This window comes from Hoplias malabaricus, chromosome 1 (genome assembly GCF_029633855.1).
Source record: "Hoplias malabaricus isolate fHopMal1 chromosome 1, fHopMal1.hap1, whole genome shotgun sequence".
NCBI lineage: Eukaryota > Metazoa > Chordata > Actinopteri > Characiformes > Erythrinidae > Hoplias > Hoplias malabaricus.
The window spans coordinates 78466812-78484162 of NC_089800.1; the positions used below are offsets into that span (position 1 = coordinate 78466812).

General features: G+C 41.4%; 1 protein-coding gene across 4 annotated transcripts in view; it reads right to left on the reverse strand.

The window, feature by feature from the left end:
* The window catches only part of rnf144aa (ring finger protein 144aa), a 33592-nt gene continuing 16241 nt past the window's right edge, over positions 1–17351 (reverse strand). For 2 of the 4 annotated variants that reach the window (XM_066674256.1, XM_066674265.1), the window contains 7 exons: positions 14915–15066; positions 13207–13311; positions 11188–11248; positions 6108–6318; positions 5096–5243; positions 4650–4739; positions 1–3255 (listed from right to left, as the gene is read on the reverse strand). In XM_066674256.1, coding sequence (XP_066530353.1) covers positions 3124–3255; positions 4650–4739; positions 5096–5243; positions 6108–6318; positions 11188–11248; positions 13207–13311; positions 14915–15049 — 882 coding nt within the window. In that variant the 5' untranslated portion in view covers positions 15050–15066 and the 3' untranslated portion in view covers positions 1–3123. The remainder of the gene's footprint in view (positions 3256–4649; positions 4740–5095; positions 5244–6107; positions 6319–11187; positions 11249–13206; positions 13312–14914; positions 15067–17351) is intronic. The other 2 variants (XR_010803647.1, XM_066674274.1) reach the window with 2 other exon arrangements.

Here is a 17351-nt window from a genome sequence, read left to right on the forward strand (position 1 = left end):
TAATGTATAATTCTGTATTTGTTTGCAGGACTTTACACTCATGCAAATGAATTAGATTACAACTGTACACGTGGGATTTACTTCTTCCAATATACAGAAAATACAATTAAATATTTATTTTTTTTATCTATGAAGTATAAAAACCAAACAAATTACACATTAAAGGCCATCTAAAGAAGAAAGAAAGGCAAAAAACAGTTTTAGGAGCAAAGGGTACAAGTCCCTAAAGTTACATGGCAATGGACATACATTCTGTCATTTTAAAGCAAGTTTACAGGTCAGAAATTATATTTGGAATAGCCAAAGCTGGGGAGTGACACACGGACATTGTCCTCACAAATAAACTACTGCAGTGTACAAGGAGGAAAAAAAAATTGTTGTTAGGCATGCATTTAAAAGAACAACCTTAAGGGTAAAATGATACAAATGAATTGTGCCGTGAAGATGAGTGTCACGGCACCGAACAAAAAAAAAAAGATATGAACAACTCCCCCCCTGTTTTTATGCAAGAGATAAAATTCTTATACAAAGGAGAAGTAACTTCTGGATTTTTGCTGAATATTGGTGTCTGAGATTGTTGTTCCTCAGGTGTTTTTGTCTTCATGCGAACGAATAAAGATGAACAGTTGACCATGTAGACCACTAGGCTACTCAGTACTCAGTGACATATGCCAGATGTGGACTTTCAAATCAGACTAATCCCTGAAGTGTTTACGAAAACGACATAAACAAAAACAAAAACAAAACACATCAATGCATAATGAAATCAAGAACCATATACACATACTGTACACAAGACAAACCCTTTAAAATGTTTTTTTTTTTTCCCACACAACATCAAGGGGCCAAAGCACTACAAACCTATTTAAGTGTTTCTTCACTGCGTCGAAAAACAACGAACCCCATCAGCATCTTAGAAACCTGCTTGGCACGATTGTCATTCATAGATGAACTTCGAAACTGTATCTACATACAACAAAATATCAAACAGTGACAAAATGCTTAATCTTCGAGGACCTGAGATTAAACAAAAGAGAGACAAAGAAAAGAAAAGGAAAACAGAGCTACAAGTCAAGAAAAAAAACAAGTGAGGTACTGAAAACTTAAGGCAAAAACCGTATTAATGCAGATAGCTACTGAAGAATGACGTGAACATGTGAACAGTGTCAAAATGTTTGTCACATGATGAAAAAAGTGTTTTGTGAGAGTGAGAGAGAAAGAGAGAGAGAGAAAGAGAGTGAGAGTGTGAGTGAGAGAGAGAAAGCGAGAGTGAGAGAGAGAGAGAGAGTGAGAGAAAGCGAGAGTGAGAGAGAGAGAGTGAGACAGAGAGAGAGACAGAGAGAGAGAGAGAGAGAGAGAGAGAGATATGCTCACTCAGTAATATCAAACTCTCCAATATGGCACATCTGCTGTACGTATGAGATCAGCAAAGGTTGTAAAGGATTCCAGTGAGCTACATATTGTCCAGCTACATCAATACAACCTTTGTTTCTGATCACATGATGAATTCAGCAGTTCATTCATTTATTTATTTTTTTTAATCTTACATGATATGATGGCACACAAGCTTCGGATAACACATGCACTGTTTCAGTGCTGTAGGCAAGACTGAACAAGGTTATAGGACTTTTCAGAATTTGGAGTCTGCTTTGTGTGATGTTCGCTGGACAGAAAATCACAGCCAAAATGAAGCTGGACATTTGTGGATGGAATAGCTGTAATTACGACTGAAGTTCATGTGTAAACCACAGTGGTGGGGAATGAGGGGGGGGGGGCGCCTTGTTGCCTACAGCACTTCAATAATGCACTAAAGGACAGCACAAACCACTTTGTCGGCAATCTTCAAGTTGTACAAACTTGCATAGATATAGTGCTAGACTTAAACGAGCACAAGCTGAACAGTCTTAAAACCAGCCAGAGTTTATAATCCCTGCCAGAAGACTGTTTTGTCCCTTTTTGTGAGGGAGGTTATCTCCTGTTTGGAGTTATAAAAGCTGACGTGAGTGAAACAGACATGCAAGTTTGCAACTATCTGACACAGAATATACAGGATTACTGTAAAGTACATTGTTTGATATACCGAGGAATTGCCTGGGGATATGTTTACATGATCATTTAGACACGGGTAACTTATGAGAAACAAATAAACAAAAGTTGTTGTTGGGCTGCGCTTGAGTTGAATTATATATCTATATATGGGGGGTGGGCAACATTGTTTTGGTTTAGAAACAATAATGTACGGTGCCAGTACAGTGGTTTATTTGTTTGTTTTGTTTGTTTGTTTTTAAAAATATTTCTTAAATTAATGCAGTAAAGCTTCTAGAAAGTAAAAAAACAATCAGCAGTACAGTCAAAGCAAGCATTAATGGCTTTAAATGAGATCTCTGCTAGCAAAGAAAAAATAAAAGTTGCCTGAATCTCAAGATTAACCAATAATCAAGGTGCAGTTTGGTAAACGGGGGGGAAAAAAGGAAAGTAAAACCCAAAACAATGACCAACACAATATTAGTCTGCATCGTGTCCTCGTACAAATAAGTAGTAGTAACACACATTTTAAAGCAAGATACAAGTTCAGGTTTTGCAGTAAAAATCACGCTGTACATCTAAAGTCTCTGCTTACACTGCAGACCTTAAAGTGACGCGAGAGCCCCTTGTATGTGCAAGACAGAGTGAAAAGCAGGGAAATTGTTGAGTGACCCAAGTGCTACTATGCACACAGAGCTACATATATTGCAGTATTCAGTTGAAGAGCCCTCCAGATAACTCCCGAAACCCCCGACACAAAAATTACAAAACAAACATCCAACGAGATGACTCTCTGGACCGTCGAAAGTCAATCGCACCCACGTTATCGACGGCAGGTTCGCAGCCCAACCTCTCAGGGCCTTCTGTGGGACATCAAGCACGTGTGTAAGGTTTCACTCAGAGTCTTTGAACAAGCCTGCCCCCAACCCACTCCCAGAATCGAGCCGGAACATGGCTTCCAATGCAAAGCCCCCCTTCAATGAACAACTCCAACCTTGAGAAAGAGCGAGGGGGGGAAGGAAAAACAAAATACAAACAATAACAGCAACAAGCGGAGATGGCTGGAGTAGCTCCACAGCGTCTCCACTGTGTAGGTTGTTAGGTGGGTAAGGGGTCGTCGTCCCCTTTGCTGCACTTACACTTGCAGCACAGGACAAATGGTGTAGCCAGCAGCAGAAATGGAGAGGCCACCAGCAACAGGAGGCCAAAGCCGGCAAAGATACCAACAACCTGGAGAGAGAGACACGCACACACAAAAAACGATAAATTAGAAGAAAAGTGGGTATCAGAAGCAGCACCTAAACTTATTCATGATTCCCAACACACCTTTGTGCTAACAGCATCCTAAAAACAGATCTAAGATCATCTATATCAGAATCAGAAATATTTTACTGATCCCAGAGGGAAACTGCAGAAGCCTCATGCAGCTTTCCAGACTTTGGGACATTAGGGAGTCGCCTCAACCACAACCAACGTGCAGCATCCACCAGGACGATCTGCAACAGCAGCCGATCTGCGTCTGTACAACTCAGCTCACATCAGTTATTATGTAGAGAGGAGATGAGAGGGAGTGATTAAGCTAATGAATTTGAAGATTCTGCTCTGTTCTGGTTCCCAGATGGTGAAATGAACTCCCACTGGCCTTCACTGTCCGGACAGCAGGCTCTCTCACGGTTTTCAAACATCGATTGAACACCCATCTCTTTCTAAACGGCTTTAATAAGCACTAAGTATATTTTAAAGTGCACTACCCAGAGTCTCGGGAGATAACCTACAGTCACATACCCTCTGTAGATGTTTACTGCCTTCATTGAAAATGCCTTTAGGACTGTTCATAACGCAGGCGTGTTATAAAATCTTTGAACACATGGGGGCATCGTATATTAGAATATCAGCATCTAGAAAACAGCTCAAAGAGAATGCGTTAATTATTTGCTGCTATAAAAGTCACAGCAAAGGGTGCTATATGTTCTCATTCGATGGGGTCATCCTGGGACACTGGCTTGTGAACAAGTCATAGTTAAATGGTCACAGTATGACATCGTTTTTGTTTAAAAAAAGGCAGCAACACAGTCAGCCACTTCTTTTTCATAGAACACTACCATTAATATGGGAATAGAATTTATAAACACAGCATTGAACCAATGCCCTTGACTCCCTGCCTCTCTATATACAACCCCACTCCTTCCTTGTCTCAGTTTCTCTATCTTTCTCTTAGCACTGAGTAAAAGATACCCCTCAGAACTCCGCATGACGTAGCATGAAGCACCTCTTGTTTACTAATTCACAAGGAGGCAGGTTGGCCTACTGACTCCGCCCTCGCCACTGAGCAACAGGTGGCTCAGAGAAAACACACTGCAAGCCCTCCATTTGGATCACACTCAAACTGGAGGGCGAGAAAGGGTTTAAGATGGTGTTCCAACTTCATGAATTTACACGTGGCAGTGCCTCTACTGGGTGGAAACTCCATCCTGTTCAGTGTCTAGCAAACTACAGCTATCCCCAGGTATTTGAGAGATCTGTCTGAGGCTGTGAAGCGAGGCAGGATCCGCATTTTCAAATCAATGTCGTCCAGAGGTTAATTTGGATGTGACACAGGGTGTGATAAAAGTCCTGCTGCTCACCTGCGTTCTGTGCCAGATTACGGAGGCCCTGGAGTGGCCCAGCTTGTTGCGGCAGGGTCCTTTGTCGTAATGGATGAGGAGGAAGTCATCCTGTCAAATACAAAATGTTAGAAGAGGTTGCTTCTTATCCTGGAAGGGGGGCTTGTGTGAGACAGTTGCTCAAAAGCACTCAGCTGCAGTGTAATGGCTTACTGACAAGCACAAGGCCCAAAGGCACCAAAGGAAGAGGACACATTTAATCTTAGCATTATGTATTCATTTTAGTTGTATATATTTTCATTCATTCATTAACCCCCTGAAACCGGTTAATCCACTGTGGTATGCAGTGGGTCCCGAGCCTACACCCAGGACTAGAGCTATTCTGATTTCTTAAAATCAACAAGGACACAGTGTCAGGTGTAAAGCAAAGACAGAAAATTCACTGCAAGACTCAAGTTAGCACTTACATCCAGAGACTCCAAGCAGTACCAGCAGAAGGCATGCTTGCAGTTCTTGCACATCATCTGGGCACAGCCTTCATCTCTCTCAATGTAAACTTTACATTTGGGACAGCGCTTGATAGGTGCATCATCCTCTTCAGTCTTAAAGAAAGAACTGAGAAAGACAGAGAGACAAAGGTTATATGTTTTTACTGTTCAAAAGGAGCTCAAAGCACTGTAAAAAAAAAAGTATCTTTAGTTTAACCCCCCTATAACCGGATTTGGTATCATCAAGGGCCTTATTATTTATGTTGGGAGCAGGGACAGGAAGAAAAGAAAAGACAAGCAAATACAAGACAACTCCTCTCTCTTTATCTTAAAAAACTTGTTATATTCAATAACATTAGAAAGAAGTACACAAAAGATTGTAATTCCTAAAGCTTAGGCAGAAATCGTTAAGATACTAAGCTACAGCATCCACCATAACACACAGATACAGACACAGCTGAAATCAAATGTGTTGAGAAAGCAAAGAGTTATGCATCCAACCCCACAATTCAGTTGGCTTTGTAAGTCGTGGGCAGTAGCACGAGGCCTCTAAGGCACAGAACACTGCGCTTGAGTAGTACTTGCCTCTGAGACAGACGAAGACATGTTTTTTCACTTTCAATGCCAGTACCTCAAACACTTAAATCCTGAGACTCACAAGAAGAGGAGGCAAAGAAAACATAGCAACTCCAAACAAGAAAAATAAAACCACCGACTGCTTATATCCAGTAACTGTCTGTTAGGACACACCTGTTAATGATGGGTTATGTCATACAGTATTAGAAACTGCATAAACAAGATTGAGGCAAAAGCTTGAGGCAAGTGTGTGGTTGTTACAGTTTGTGGGTAAAGGTTTCTACATGTTGGCTGCATTAGTCATGTTCCTGTGCAAGTATAAGGATGGAAAACTTTAGGCATCAGACAAAGCCTGAGGTAAAGAGAGAAAACACAGGAGATTTTTCAATAAAACTTTATTGTGAGAATGAAGTACCTGGTCTCCCCCGGCAGGTAGGCGGTGATTGGGGGATTTTCCTGGCAGTCCTGGCCTGGGTGCCAGCTTGCCTTGCAGGCAGAGCAAAACTCCAGGGTGCAGTTACCACAGCGTACCAGCTGCGGCCGGGTGGCATCCGCCTCCTTTAGCTGGCACACGGCCTGGCACGATGACGACGGGCACCATGTTCGACAAGGGTCCAGCAACACCTCTGTGTGGCGAGAGGAGGAGGAGACTGCGTGGTTAGAGGTCTGTGTGTGTGTGTGTGTGTGTATATACACATTCACACATTGTACTCGGCTACATAGATTTAGGGATAGAAAAACATTTCTGTCTGCTTATATTTGCTGAATTTTTAAAAAAAATAGTAATGAAATTTGCAGACAATCTAAATTAAAGAGGTAGATGGTATATATAGATATTAAATATACATGTTAAATATATATACTAACTAAAATATGTTAGACCACGTCCTCACTGTATGCGCTGAGATCCAGTGACACGGCAGAGCACAACACTAAAAGTGTCAGGTCAAAACGTACATCAACTACTGGCCAATCATAAAACAGCAAACACCTACACCTTGAGTAGCTAAGTATCCTAAATCTGCTGTCAGAGTCGCATATCCACGCAATACGTCAGGGACAGGAACAGGGAGTCTGTCGAAAAGTAAAATGTCAAGTCACACTCTGACGCTCACAGCCATTTCAGTCAGCTGTATCGAGCAAACGGGAGCATTCAGGTTTGTATGTTGTTGCTCGCACCTGTCACTCGCAGCGTAAAACGCAACAACGTTCTTCAGGCCTGGTGGAAACGTATCCCACATGGCTGCTCTTGCAACTTCCTGAAAGAATGCTCAAAGGGTGGATGCATTCATCAGCACTGCTTTGTTCACAGCATAAACCTGTTACTTCATGGGTTTATGAAGGCTGGACGATACGGCCAAGATTTACATCACGATATGTTTCTTAATTTTGTTCGCTGTGATATAATTCTAATATAATCGTAACGAAAAAGAACAATAGAAAAAATCCACTGAAAAACTTCCAACATGACATCACCATCAAATATAAACCTATTGGCTTTGTCAATATTAATATTTTTAAATTAAATTTTAAACTGAGTGCTGAACTGACAACAGCGCCCTGTGATGATCGTCAGTCAGTGACAGATGCTGTAAATAATGTGCGCTGAAATACTGAAAAATCATGCCATTGTTTTTTTAAAACATTTTATATTGTGATAATTACCGATATTGAATTATTGTCTAGCCCTAACTAAAATGAGCCAAATCTCTTCATGTGTGGGTGCTGGCAAATTTTGGACTACTCTATGGGTTGCCAAGTCACCATGCAAACACAAAAAGGGAGTATAGAGCGAGCCTAATATAGAGCAAGAGCCAAAGAGCAGCATGCCACCACAATGAATAGCTGTCTCAGCCCCAGTGTGTTTATTAGATAAATGAAAACCATTTGAACCAAAGAAATGCAGCCAGCGTTTTGTTTGAATACAGATTCTCAAAAGAAAGCACTGCAGTTTTGTTATTTGTCCAACTTGAAGAAATGTTAACATATCGATTATCAACGAGTGAGCCACTTAATTTGGGGTCACTGTAGACTTTAAACTTTACTTTCACAGCGGCTGGCGACTGACTGCTGCTCAGCCTGTGGCATCTTGGCATGTCTGCGCTACTGTAACTCCTACTCAAGCAAATATAGAACAGTTAAATGCAACAGGCAATGCAACTCCATCTGCAGTCTAGAGTTCTGTGTTGTCGAATAAAAAAAATGTTGCAGCATTCTGCTGCAGCGCTCAGGAGCACTGTTAAACTGGGTGAATGCCTTCAAATCAGTCTCTCTCTCTCTCTCTCTCTCTCTCTCTCTCTCTCTCTCTCTCTCTCTCGGGTCTGACTCACTTATGAGAAGAACAGTCACTGTGGCTCTCGCGTGTGGGTGCAAGGACCTTTGAGGCAGACGCTCAGCGCTGTGAGAAAAACTGGCTCTCACCACAACACTCACTGTGTGGGAATAAGTGCCACACAAACATATCACACTCTCTCTCTTTCTTCCCCACACCCCTCTCTCCGTCTCTCGCTCTCCCTCTCACACACACACCCAAATTATAAATAGGAGGAAAAGCAATTAGCTTACAGAGTTATGTCTGCTCTTACTGAACCCTCTGAAGATTTGTCACCAATCCCAGGCATGGACAGCTGTTCTATGAGACTCAGGGGAGCTGTTTTTATAAAAAAGGACTCATTTGGCTTTTTAGAAAAAAAAATCTAATTTATATAACTTCACCCTTTATTCCAAATGGAGTAAAGCATCAAAAGTCTGCACAGCAGCTGTGAGCTGTAAACACAAACGGAGATGCTAATGGACTTTCTGACACTATATAAAACATCCTTGTATTCATAAAATCACATCTCATTAAACTTGCACAATGTCAGAATTTCTGAGTGGAGTATGTCATTCCTATCCTCAGCAAAATCATGAAAGAAAATCTGTGATATAGAAGCTGTATAAAATAAATTAAGGCCATAGTGCATACAACCAAACATGATTAAATATTAAGGTCACAGTGCAGAGTTTTCTCCCCATTTATAAGTTATTGCCAGCTCCCTCTCATCTGTAAGACTCCCCCCGATTGCACATGGTGCCAGCAGCCTGGGGAGGGAAGGGTGAACACATGCTTCCACCAAAACCTCTGAGGCCAACCCACTGCTTCTTTTCAAACTCTCGCTAAGGCAACGTCACTTAACAGCTTCATGCACCAGAGGAGAACTGACCATCGTAGACAGTGAGGCCAATAGATGTCTTATCCCAAAACATTTTTAAACTTGTACCAACACTGCAGAGTATTAATGTAGTTCACAAAGAAACAAGCCTTTACACCGTCTACAACCAACAATCACAGAGACTTGGATTTGTCTGGAACAAGTGGAACTCAACAGCAAATCTGACATATCAGCTTTTCTATAGACACTTTTTTTTTACTGGACAGTGGATAAAACAATAGAGAAACAAAACTGGCCCTACATTTGTTAAAGTCTGCAGTCAGGATGAGGCACGTATACATTCTAAGTAGAAGCACTGTATGAATACAAAGCGAGTGCTGATTTCTGACTCAAAAAGATGTCTTGATTGATTTCTAGGCCTTATTTCACGGTGCACTGGTCGTTGTGGAGCTATGGTGGCTGCTGCATAAATTCTCTCTGCACGTGGGCCTGTAATAACAGCCTAATATGGTGTGATAAACAAGTCTTGGAATACATAACATGTCTAGAATACTCAACTACGTTCAAAATCTGTATATTTAATTGATGGTGAGCTACTCCTTTAACTTCGTAAGCGATAAATGCTACCATTAATCCCCTTGTCCATCTCAGCTACGTTAATTTCCAATCTAACTTCAGCTCTAAAACATATACAGCACCAGCAGACCAGGAATCGGACTGGCTTTTTAACCCAAACCCAGCAATTGACTCTCGATAAATACAAACAAACAGCTCTGATCCACAGGGCTCCTGTGATTCAGCAATAATGGAGATGTGGCAGTGAAATGCCGGCGTGTGGTTCTGGTTGACATTGATAGAGGAAGGCAGATGGCAGGCTGCATGTGTGTGAGGTACGGTGTGCTCCAGTGAAAGAGACTGCGCTCAGCCAACGTGACCTCCATCAGCCGCACGTGCGCCGACACTGGTCCACCGCATCACTCTCCCACTCACACGTTCACAATGACCTGCTCACGTACGAGAATCAGTCAAGCTGAGACAGGTGGAGAGACAGTGAGCGAGAGAGAGAGAGAAAGAGAGAGGAATTCACTCACGCAGGACACCTAGACACACAGAGACGGCACACGGCTTTTAATACAGTCTCCGCTAAAATGTCCTCATTATTTCAGTTGCATTTCAAATATTCTGTGCTTAAAAGCATATTTTAAATATTTGAGCGAATAAAATCTGTGGAGTGAAGGAACAGCGCTTTCTCATCCCTCAAAATTCATGGCTGAAGTGGCCTTGAGCATGGCACTAAAACTCCCAACACTCCCTAGACACCAAAGCTGCACCATGCTTAGGATGTGTGTTTGCGCACAGACTCTGTTCCCTAGTGTGTGTGTGTGTGTGTGTTCAGTGCTACGGATGGGTAAAACATCTTAATTTAGTTGTGCTGCTGTGCAATGATGATTTTTACTCGATATAACCCAGTGAAATTCAGTAAAACTGGCACTTCACGTACTGGCACTTCTCAGGATAATTCATTTATATTTATTTATTCATTAAGGAGAGCGAACACTAAATAATCCAAGACTAAAAGGTATCTGTGATAGCCAACTGGCTAGTTTTCAGATCTAGTCCCTGAAGTATGATATTCCTGTAGCATAAACTGATATTCCCATGAGTGTTAAACCCTAATTAGTATTATTTGCAAATAGTTTCGACTACAGTGTAAACTACATACCTCAGTTGTAAGATGCCAGGACTACGAAGAGACTCAAAATGTGCCGGACCTACACTTTGGTGTAAGAGTGAAAGGTGGTCCTCACAGATGCGTAGGAAAACAATGCAGGAACACAACACAGAGTACTCAAGAGTGCATCGGGTTCAGGTTTCCTCAAAGCTACTACCATCAGACTGCACACTGGAGCCCTCCCTGGAGACGCTAGTTATGATCGTTTCATTTCATGAAACAGCAGTAATGTGTGGCTTGTTAATTCTAACCCCAAGCCGAGTCATAGCACCTTTGATGTTCTTAAGTGCATGCACCCTAGTGAGACAGGAAGCCAAGCTGATAAAAAAAAAAAAAATGTGTGACGTCAGCGGCTACAGTAAACGGTAGTCTCTATTCTTGCCATCTAAAGGGTTTGATTTTTAAGATTTTCCAAAAGCTTTAGGACATTTATAATTTCTTGGAAAACCAAATAATTTATTCCCAATAAATAATAATAATAATAATAATAATAATAATAATAATGATAAACTCCTCCTTTTTTTAGACTCTGTCCATATTTAACTCCTGAATTTCACGTGAAATATATCTGTTCCGTCAGACAGAGACAATATGGACAGAGAGGTACTTACCCTTTTCAAACTGCAGCTTTCTGTATCTCTGCATTATTTCTGATGCCACCATGCATTCAATCTGTGAGACAGAAACAAGCAAAATGAATGGCAGCAAAAAAGACAGTTGCTGAGGAAGCAAATATGTATCACATCAACACCTTCCACTAACATAAATGGCCATATGGCAAGTTCAGAAAGCTGCATATGGACCTTGCCTTCTTAAGACAGTGTTGGGTTCTGAATGCAGGGTTGTGTAGACAGTACTTCGTTGTGAGTAAATCAGGCATATCACACACACACACACTTGCCCAAGGCACCAAGGGCTCTGCCCTCAGACTGAAAGCATGTACTGTGCAGACTATCCACTGTGTGCAATGGTCAACATTGTCTAATGCTGTATATCTCAAGGACCTCGGTACAAACCCTGGTCTATGGTCAGTTTCTGCCTTTCAGGTTCTACAATGTTCAGCAAGAGTACACACTCACTAAAGTTGGGTGTTTCTAGTCATCACACAATTTCTCATTTGTTAAAATGTCTTTAAATGATGCCACATCGACATCTTTCAGGTTTCAAAGCACACTGTAATAACAGGATGAAGGATGCAGTGATGTATTATTCTGTCAATATCTCAAGGCCCTAAAGCAGACCACATCTTCAATTAATAAATCAGCTGTGGTCTACACAGTATAAAAGCTCTAAGTCGGAAACACTTCGCGTACTTTTTTTTTTGCATTACATCACCAGACTGCCCCAAACATGGAGTGCAAAAACATTTTCACACTTAGGCCACCTTCACATATCCATTATGCACATATGCATATAAATCACACAAAGTTAAACCTGTTTTAACGTGCTCCGGTGAAAGTTTGTGTCTAGCCTGTTTAGTTGTATGTTTGAATCAATTATCGTCAATCCACATCTCATTTTGGTTTATAGTTAAAGACACGTTCCAGTGTAAATCAAGTGTTTAGCCTTGTCAGTCTGCAATTGTGGTGTTGTTTATGACCCAAGAGACTTATCGTGAGTGAAAGAAGAGATCAGCGTCAAAGCTGAGCACTTCAAAAGATAGTCTCAAAGGGTTTTTTTAAAGGAAATATCTTGTACATCTGTAATTCTGACCATCGATGAGTTTTCATGGGTTTTATTGATGGCCAGAACGGGACGTTAAGAGCCTTGTCATAGATGGTTGGTGTTTTGGATTCCGGGGAAAAGACCAGGATAAATGTTAATTGTCCTTTACTCAATAAATATTAAGTGTTGCAACAAATAATAATAAATAATAATAAAAAAGCTAAGTCACTCGTGCTTGACTCTGCACCGTAATAACAAGGCTGAAAGTGTCTCTTATAATAGGGACTGTTCAACAAGTGTAAAACATTCCTCATAATTCCCTGCTACACAGCTGGAGGCTATGTTTTGAAGTATTCTTAAGATTTCATTTCAAATCAAAGAACTGATGTCATTAGCAGCCAATGTCTTTTGTAGAATTACTCTGACAATAAACAGTCTTCAGTTGAACAAAACTCTACATGAAAACACCAAGAGTCACGGAGAACAGGACGATTTCAGAGTGTGAAGGAAACAAAGAGACTAGCACTGGCCGGTAGGGAATATAAAAGCTTGAAGGAAAACATTTGGACATATCTTTCAAAACTTCAGTGACTCTACAACAACTTAATGCTCCTTGGAGAAGAAGGGGAAGTTCAGTGAGGTACGACTGAAGAGAAGCCAGCAGGAGGCACAACCAACATCTCAGCTAGAAAGCCCAATATTACAGGCAATAAATCTTTAGCTTTTGCTCTGAGGTGAAAATATTTTTGGGAAGAGAGGTGGGAGTAGTGTCTTCTGTTTTCACATGACCAAGGCTGAAGCTGGGTGGGTGCCATACTGGATTTCTAAGGTTTAAATCTTCAACTGGCTTAAACCGCTTGGTCTTGCTGATGCTAAGGTTTCTTTTGGGGGCAAAAAAATGGTTTTGACAACTGTGACTGTTTTATAACTAAAAATTAAACAGAAATGACTTGCTCGGTGGTTACCTCATTCTCTTGTAAATGCCCTCGTTTTGGACAGGCAGAGTCTGGGCAGCTAATAGCCGTTTCAAGGCCTTCTTTGATGAGAAGTTCCACATACTGCTTCAGGCACTGCAAACAAAGAAAAACAAGAGCTCAAGGGCAAACTCTTGATGGTCTGATGCTCTAGCATCTCTGCGGCATGGATCTGTGCAATTACATACATGGAAAACACAGTCACGAATTCCAGAGCAGATGATCTGATCACAGTTGAATTAAAACCACATCAAAAGGGTATTTATAAAAGACACTGTGCTTGTAATGCCTTATATTGTATGTATTGATTTCAGTGGGGAAGCATGGTAAATTGATTCTGTAATAAAGGCTCGGTTAGCACAATGCCACAGCTCTCACATCTCCCAGACTAATTGAACTCTGAGTGGGCAATCTGTGGTCCAGAGAAGAGGAAAAAAGCAATAACAACATCTAAACGTATTCACATTAGGCATCCAATATAATACGAATATGTCGGCCTAGAACTTGGGTCTCATTATCTTTGGCAACAATATTCCCGCGTCTTATTAGCTGGGCTATACCGATAAACACAGTGGAAACCATTTCTATAAACACTATATGAAACAAAGACAGCTTTATTCTGGTGAGCCCATGCTAACAAACAACGCCTCATGCTGTTTGAGGGAGCGAAACCACACCCAGCGCAGAAGGCCAAGAATCCAGTTTCTCTCAACTGTCCTTATCACTACAGCACGACATAAACCATGAAACCGGTCGCAGATCTGAGTAAAAGGCTAAGTCCCACCAGCGCATGGCTCCACAGGGGGCACGAGAGAACAGAAGCTGCTTCCAGTGTTTATTCCTGGACACAGAATCACACACGGCCATGTTGGCATAACAAACAGTCCATGTGGCCTGTAAATATTATTTTGAGATCTAAAAACCAAAAGGGAAAGAAGGACAATTTGGCGAGGAAACAAAAGTGAAACAAGCCTAGCAATGGAGTCTGCTGCTGGGAAGCCGAAACGAAAAGACAGAAATAATGGATGTAATAAAGAAGCCCCACGAAAACAGAAGAGAAGGAGTCTAGCACTGGAGTGGAGCAAATAAACAAAAGATGAGCCAAGGAACTGGAATAGCAGGGCTGTGCTCAGTGACTGTTATTAATAGAGCAACCGTACTAAAGCCCCCTGTGATGATGACAACTAATGTAACACTTAATTAAAAAACAACAAAAAACAACTCATACTATTTGTGACTTTCTTCACGTAAACGACAAACACTTCTTTGGAATATATGCAGCTAAATAACCAGAATAATTTTTTTATTTAATCTGAATTTTACATTTTAATAACATATATACAATGCCTTCTGTGTCCCAAATGTTTGAGATCAGACTTTTGAAGATTTATATTTATTGACCAGTATTTTTTTTTTATCAGAATATTTCACATCACATTTTCATTTTCAGTGATTTAAATTTTAAAAACATTGGGTGATGTTATATCCCGCAGTAACACCATATTTATTGAGACCATTCTAGAATGTAATATAAGTTGGCTAGATTACTTACAGCTTTGTGGGCAGATGCTACATATGCTACCACTTCTCATTGTGGTTCACACATGATCAAACTCACCGCGGAGCAGCGCCACTGTCTGGTGGGCCCTCAGTGCTAGCACAAATGCTGGAAGAAGTAGGTGAAACAGCTCATACTCACCAGTGTGCAGAAGACACATTGGCACTGTGTGATGGTGGTCATCTGCTCCAGGGGGAACTCTCCCAGGCACAGCTTGCAGGATACCAGCGGATCTAGAGCCAGATCCCACGTGGGTCGGTACCGGGCTGTGGTCATGGTTGCCTACCGGAGTGCTGCAATAAAACAACTGTTTTAGAAAAGGACATTTACACAGTTCAAATGATGCCAGTTCAGAGGCAAAGGCTGCTGCCCCCAAGATTGTTGTAATGTACCAATGCTAACGGCACAAACAGAGAGGCAGACACTCCAAAAGTACATTAGACTAAAAATGGGCTGCTCTGTTTGTACGGGAGACGTCTAATGGACGTGATCGGGAATGGGTCAGACACTTAGCTGCAGGTTTATTATGCAAGTGACGGTACATGCTTCATGTAGTGCTTGCTAGATTGCTTTCAAGAGTTCAATGGTAATGGAATGACATGAGAGCCCGGCCTAAAACACTCAGTCAGGCTTGTACCGTGGACTGAGAGGTGGAGGAGAAGAGCCTTTCAGCCGACATCTGCTAGGAGTCAGATTTAAAAAAATTCCAGCTTTAAAAAAAAGACACAGAAATGACACTTTGCTGCTTCCCTCTAAATCTCCTCTGCAGATCGAGGGAGGGAGGAGGCGGACTATTTTTGGCAGGTGTCTCTCCAAGCTTTCCTGTTTCTTATTCTGAGCATAGCCCCAGCACACAGGCTCGCCGGTGTGTGAAGTGTTTACAGGAAATGCTCCTGCGAAAGTCAGCGTCACCCAGCGCTGTCAAAAACGCTCCTCTGGCTGCTAGGCAACTGGAGGATGGCTGGAAAATTGAAAAAAAAAAAAATAATAATAATAATAAATATATAAATAAGACGACACACATGGCTGTTGGTGAGATAGCACCTGTATTAGGTTCTCCACAGCGAATGCAAATATTCCTGTTCACACCAAAGCATTTACTGCATCTCTGAGGCAGACACTGTAGAAACTGTAGAAGGAATGCTTTTATGAATCAGGGCAGATGACCTAGAGCAGACGTTTTCCTGTAACTGCCACTGATAATGCCCCTGAACAGCAAGGTATAGTGTCATACCCGCCGACCATTTTAAAATCCAGGCCTGGGACCTGGAACCGGATAGTTCTTAATTTGAAGACCTCTGACCTAGAAAAAGCTCTTGTCAGATTCACCCTCAGAGACTTACACACGCCTGTCAAAACTGCTCAGAGCAACCACAGACCAATCAGAGTGAGGAGAGCTTTGGATGCTAGCTATAGGCAGGACCAGATAAACAAACACAGAAGCACAATCTATAACAATTAATGTATGAAATTTACTGGCACAACAAATAAAAAAAAAAAGAGAAGATCCACTTGCCTTGTACTCACATTTTGTTAGTGCCACAGTGTAGAAGCTGAAACAGAAGATGCCTAACTATGTACAGCGTTGCAGTTACAGATTTGGTACTAGTTATTCAAGGGTTGAATTCAGTCCTGTCCAAAATCTAGCCTGAAATAGCAGCATAGACTCACATTGTGTGACGTCCTGTTATGAGTCATGCATTTCTTCCTGTGGAGTAGTGGGCTATTTTAGCAGTTTGAGCATAGATTTGTTTTAGATGTTCTTCTTAAAGGGGATATATTATGAAATGTTCACTTATTCATTGCGTTAGCTCATTAAAGCAGGGGTCAGGAGCATCCCAACCCACAAACTGTGAAACAAGACCCACACAGTCAGTTTTTTTGTTGTCTGGCTACGTCAGAAAAAATGGGACAATGAATATTTCGGATTTTGTTTGGCATCTTATGCATATTTCTGAGACTTTATAACTGTCTCTCTCATGTCTCTCCAATCACAGAGCTGTACCAGTGTTTACATGAGAGTGCAAAGTGGAGGTTGAACAGAGCGAAACAGACACAATGGGAACAAAGAAGTAGGAGAACTGAGCAAAAACTGCTCGCCTTTTCACTGCTGTGCACTCAGGGTCGGGGTGAACAGTGAGCAGCTCATTCTCATTTAAAGGAACATGTGCTGAAACCGGCCGTTCTGAACAGGGCTGTTTAGATGTTTGATCCTTGTGGTATTTTGATAAAAACATGTAACAGACGTGTTAATTTGTGAAAAATTAGTATAACATTCACTCTTTGTGAAAATGTATTATAATGCTCCTGTTTAGGTTGTTTTTAAGGACGAAATGTGGTAATAGGATCACTATCAGCTGTTAGTCATGATTTCACTGTCAGTGTTTGTGTTCTGATGATGGGAGATTCATCACTGGTAATCCAAATTAATTGAAAGATTTTGGCCAAAACAAGGCAGGGCAGCCTGAAACATGCTTCACCCTTGAGTCACCAAGGCGTACAGCAAGCACAGCATGTAGCAATATCACAAAACTAACATTTTGTTTGCATAATGAAACCTCACCTAGTGCTGAGTCAA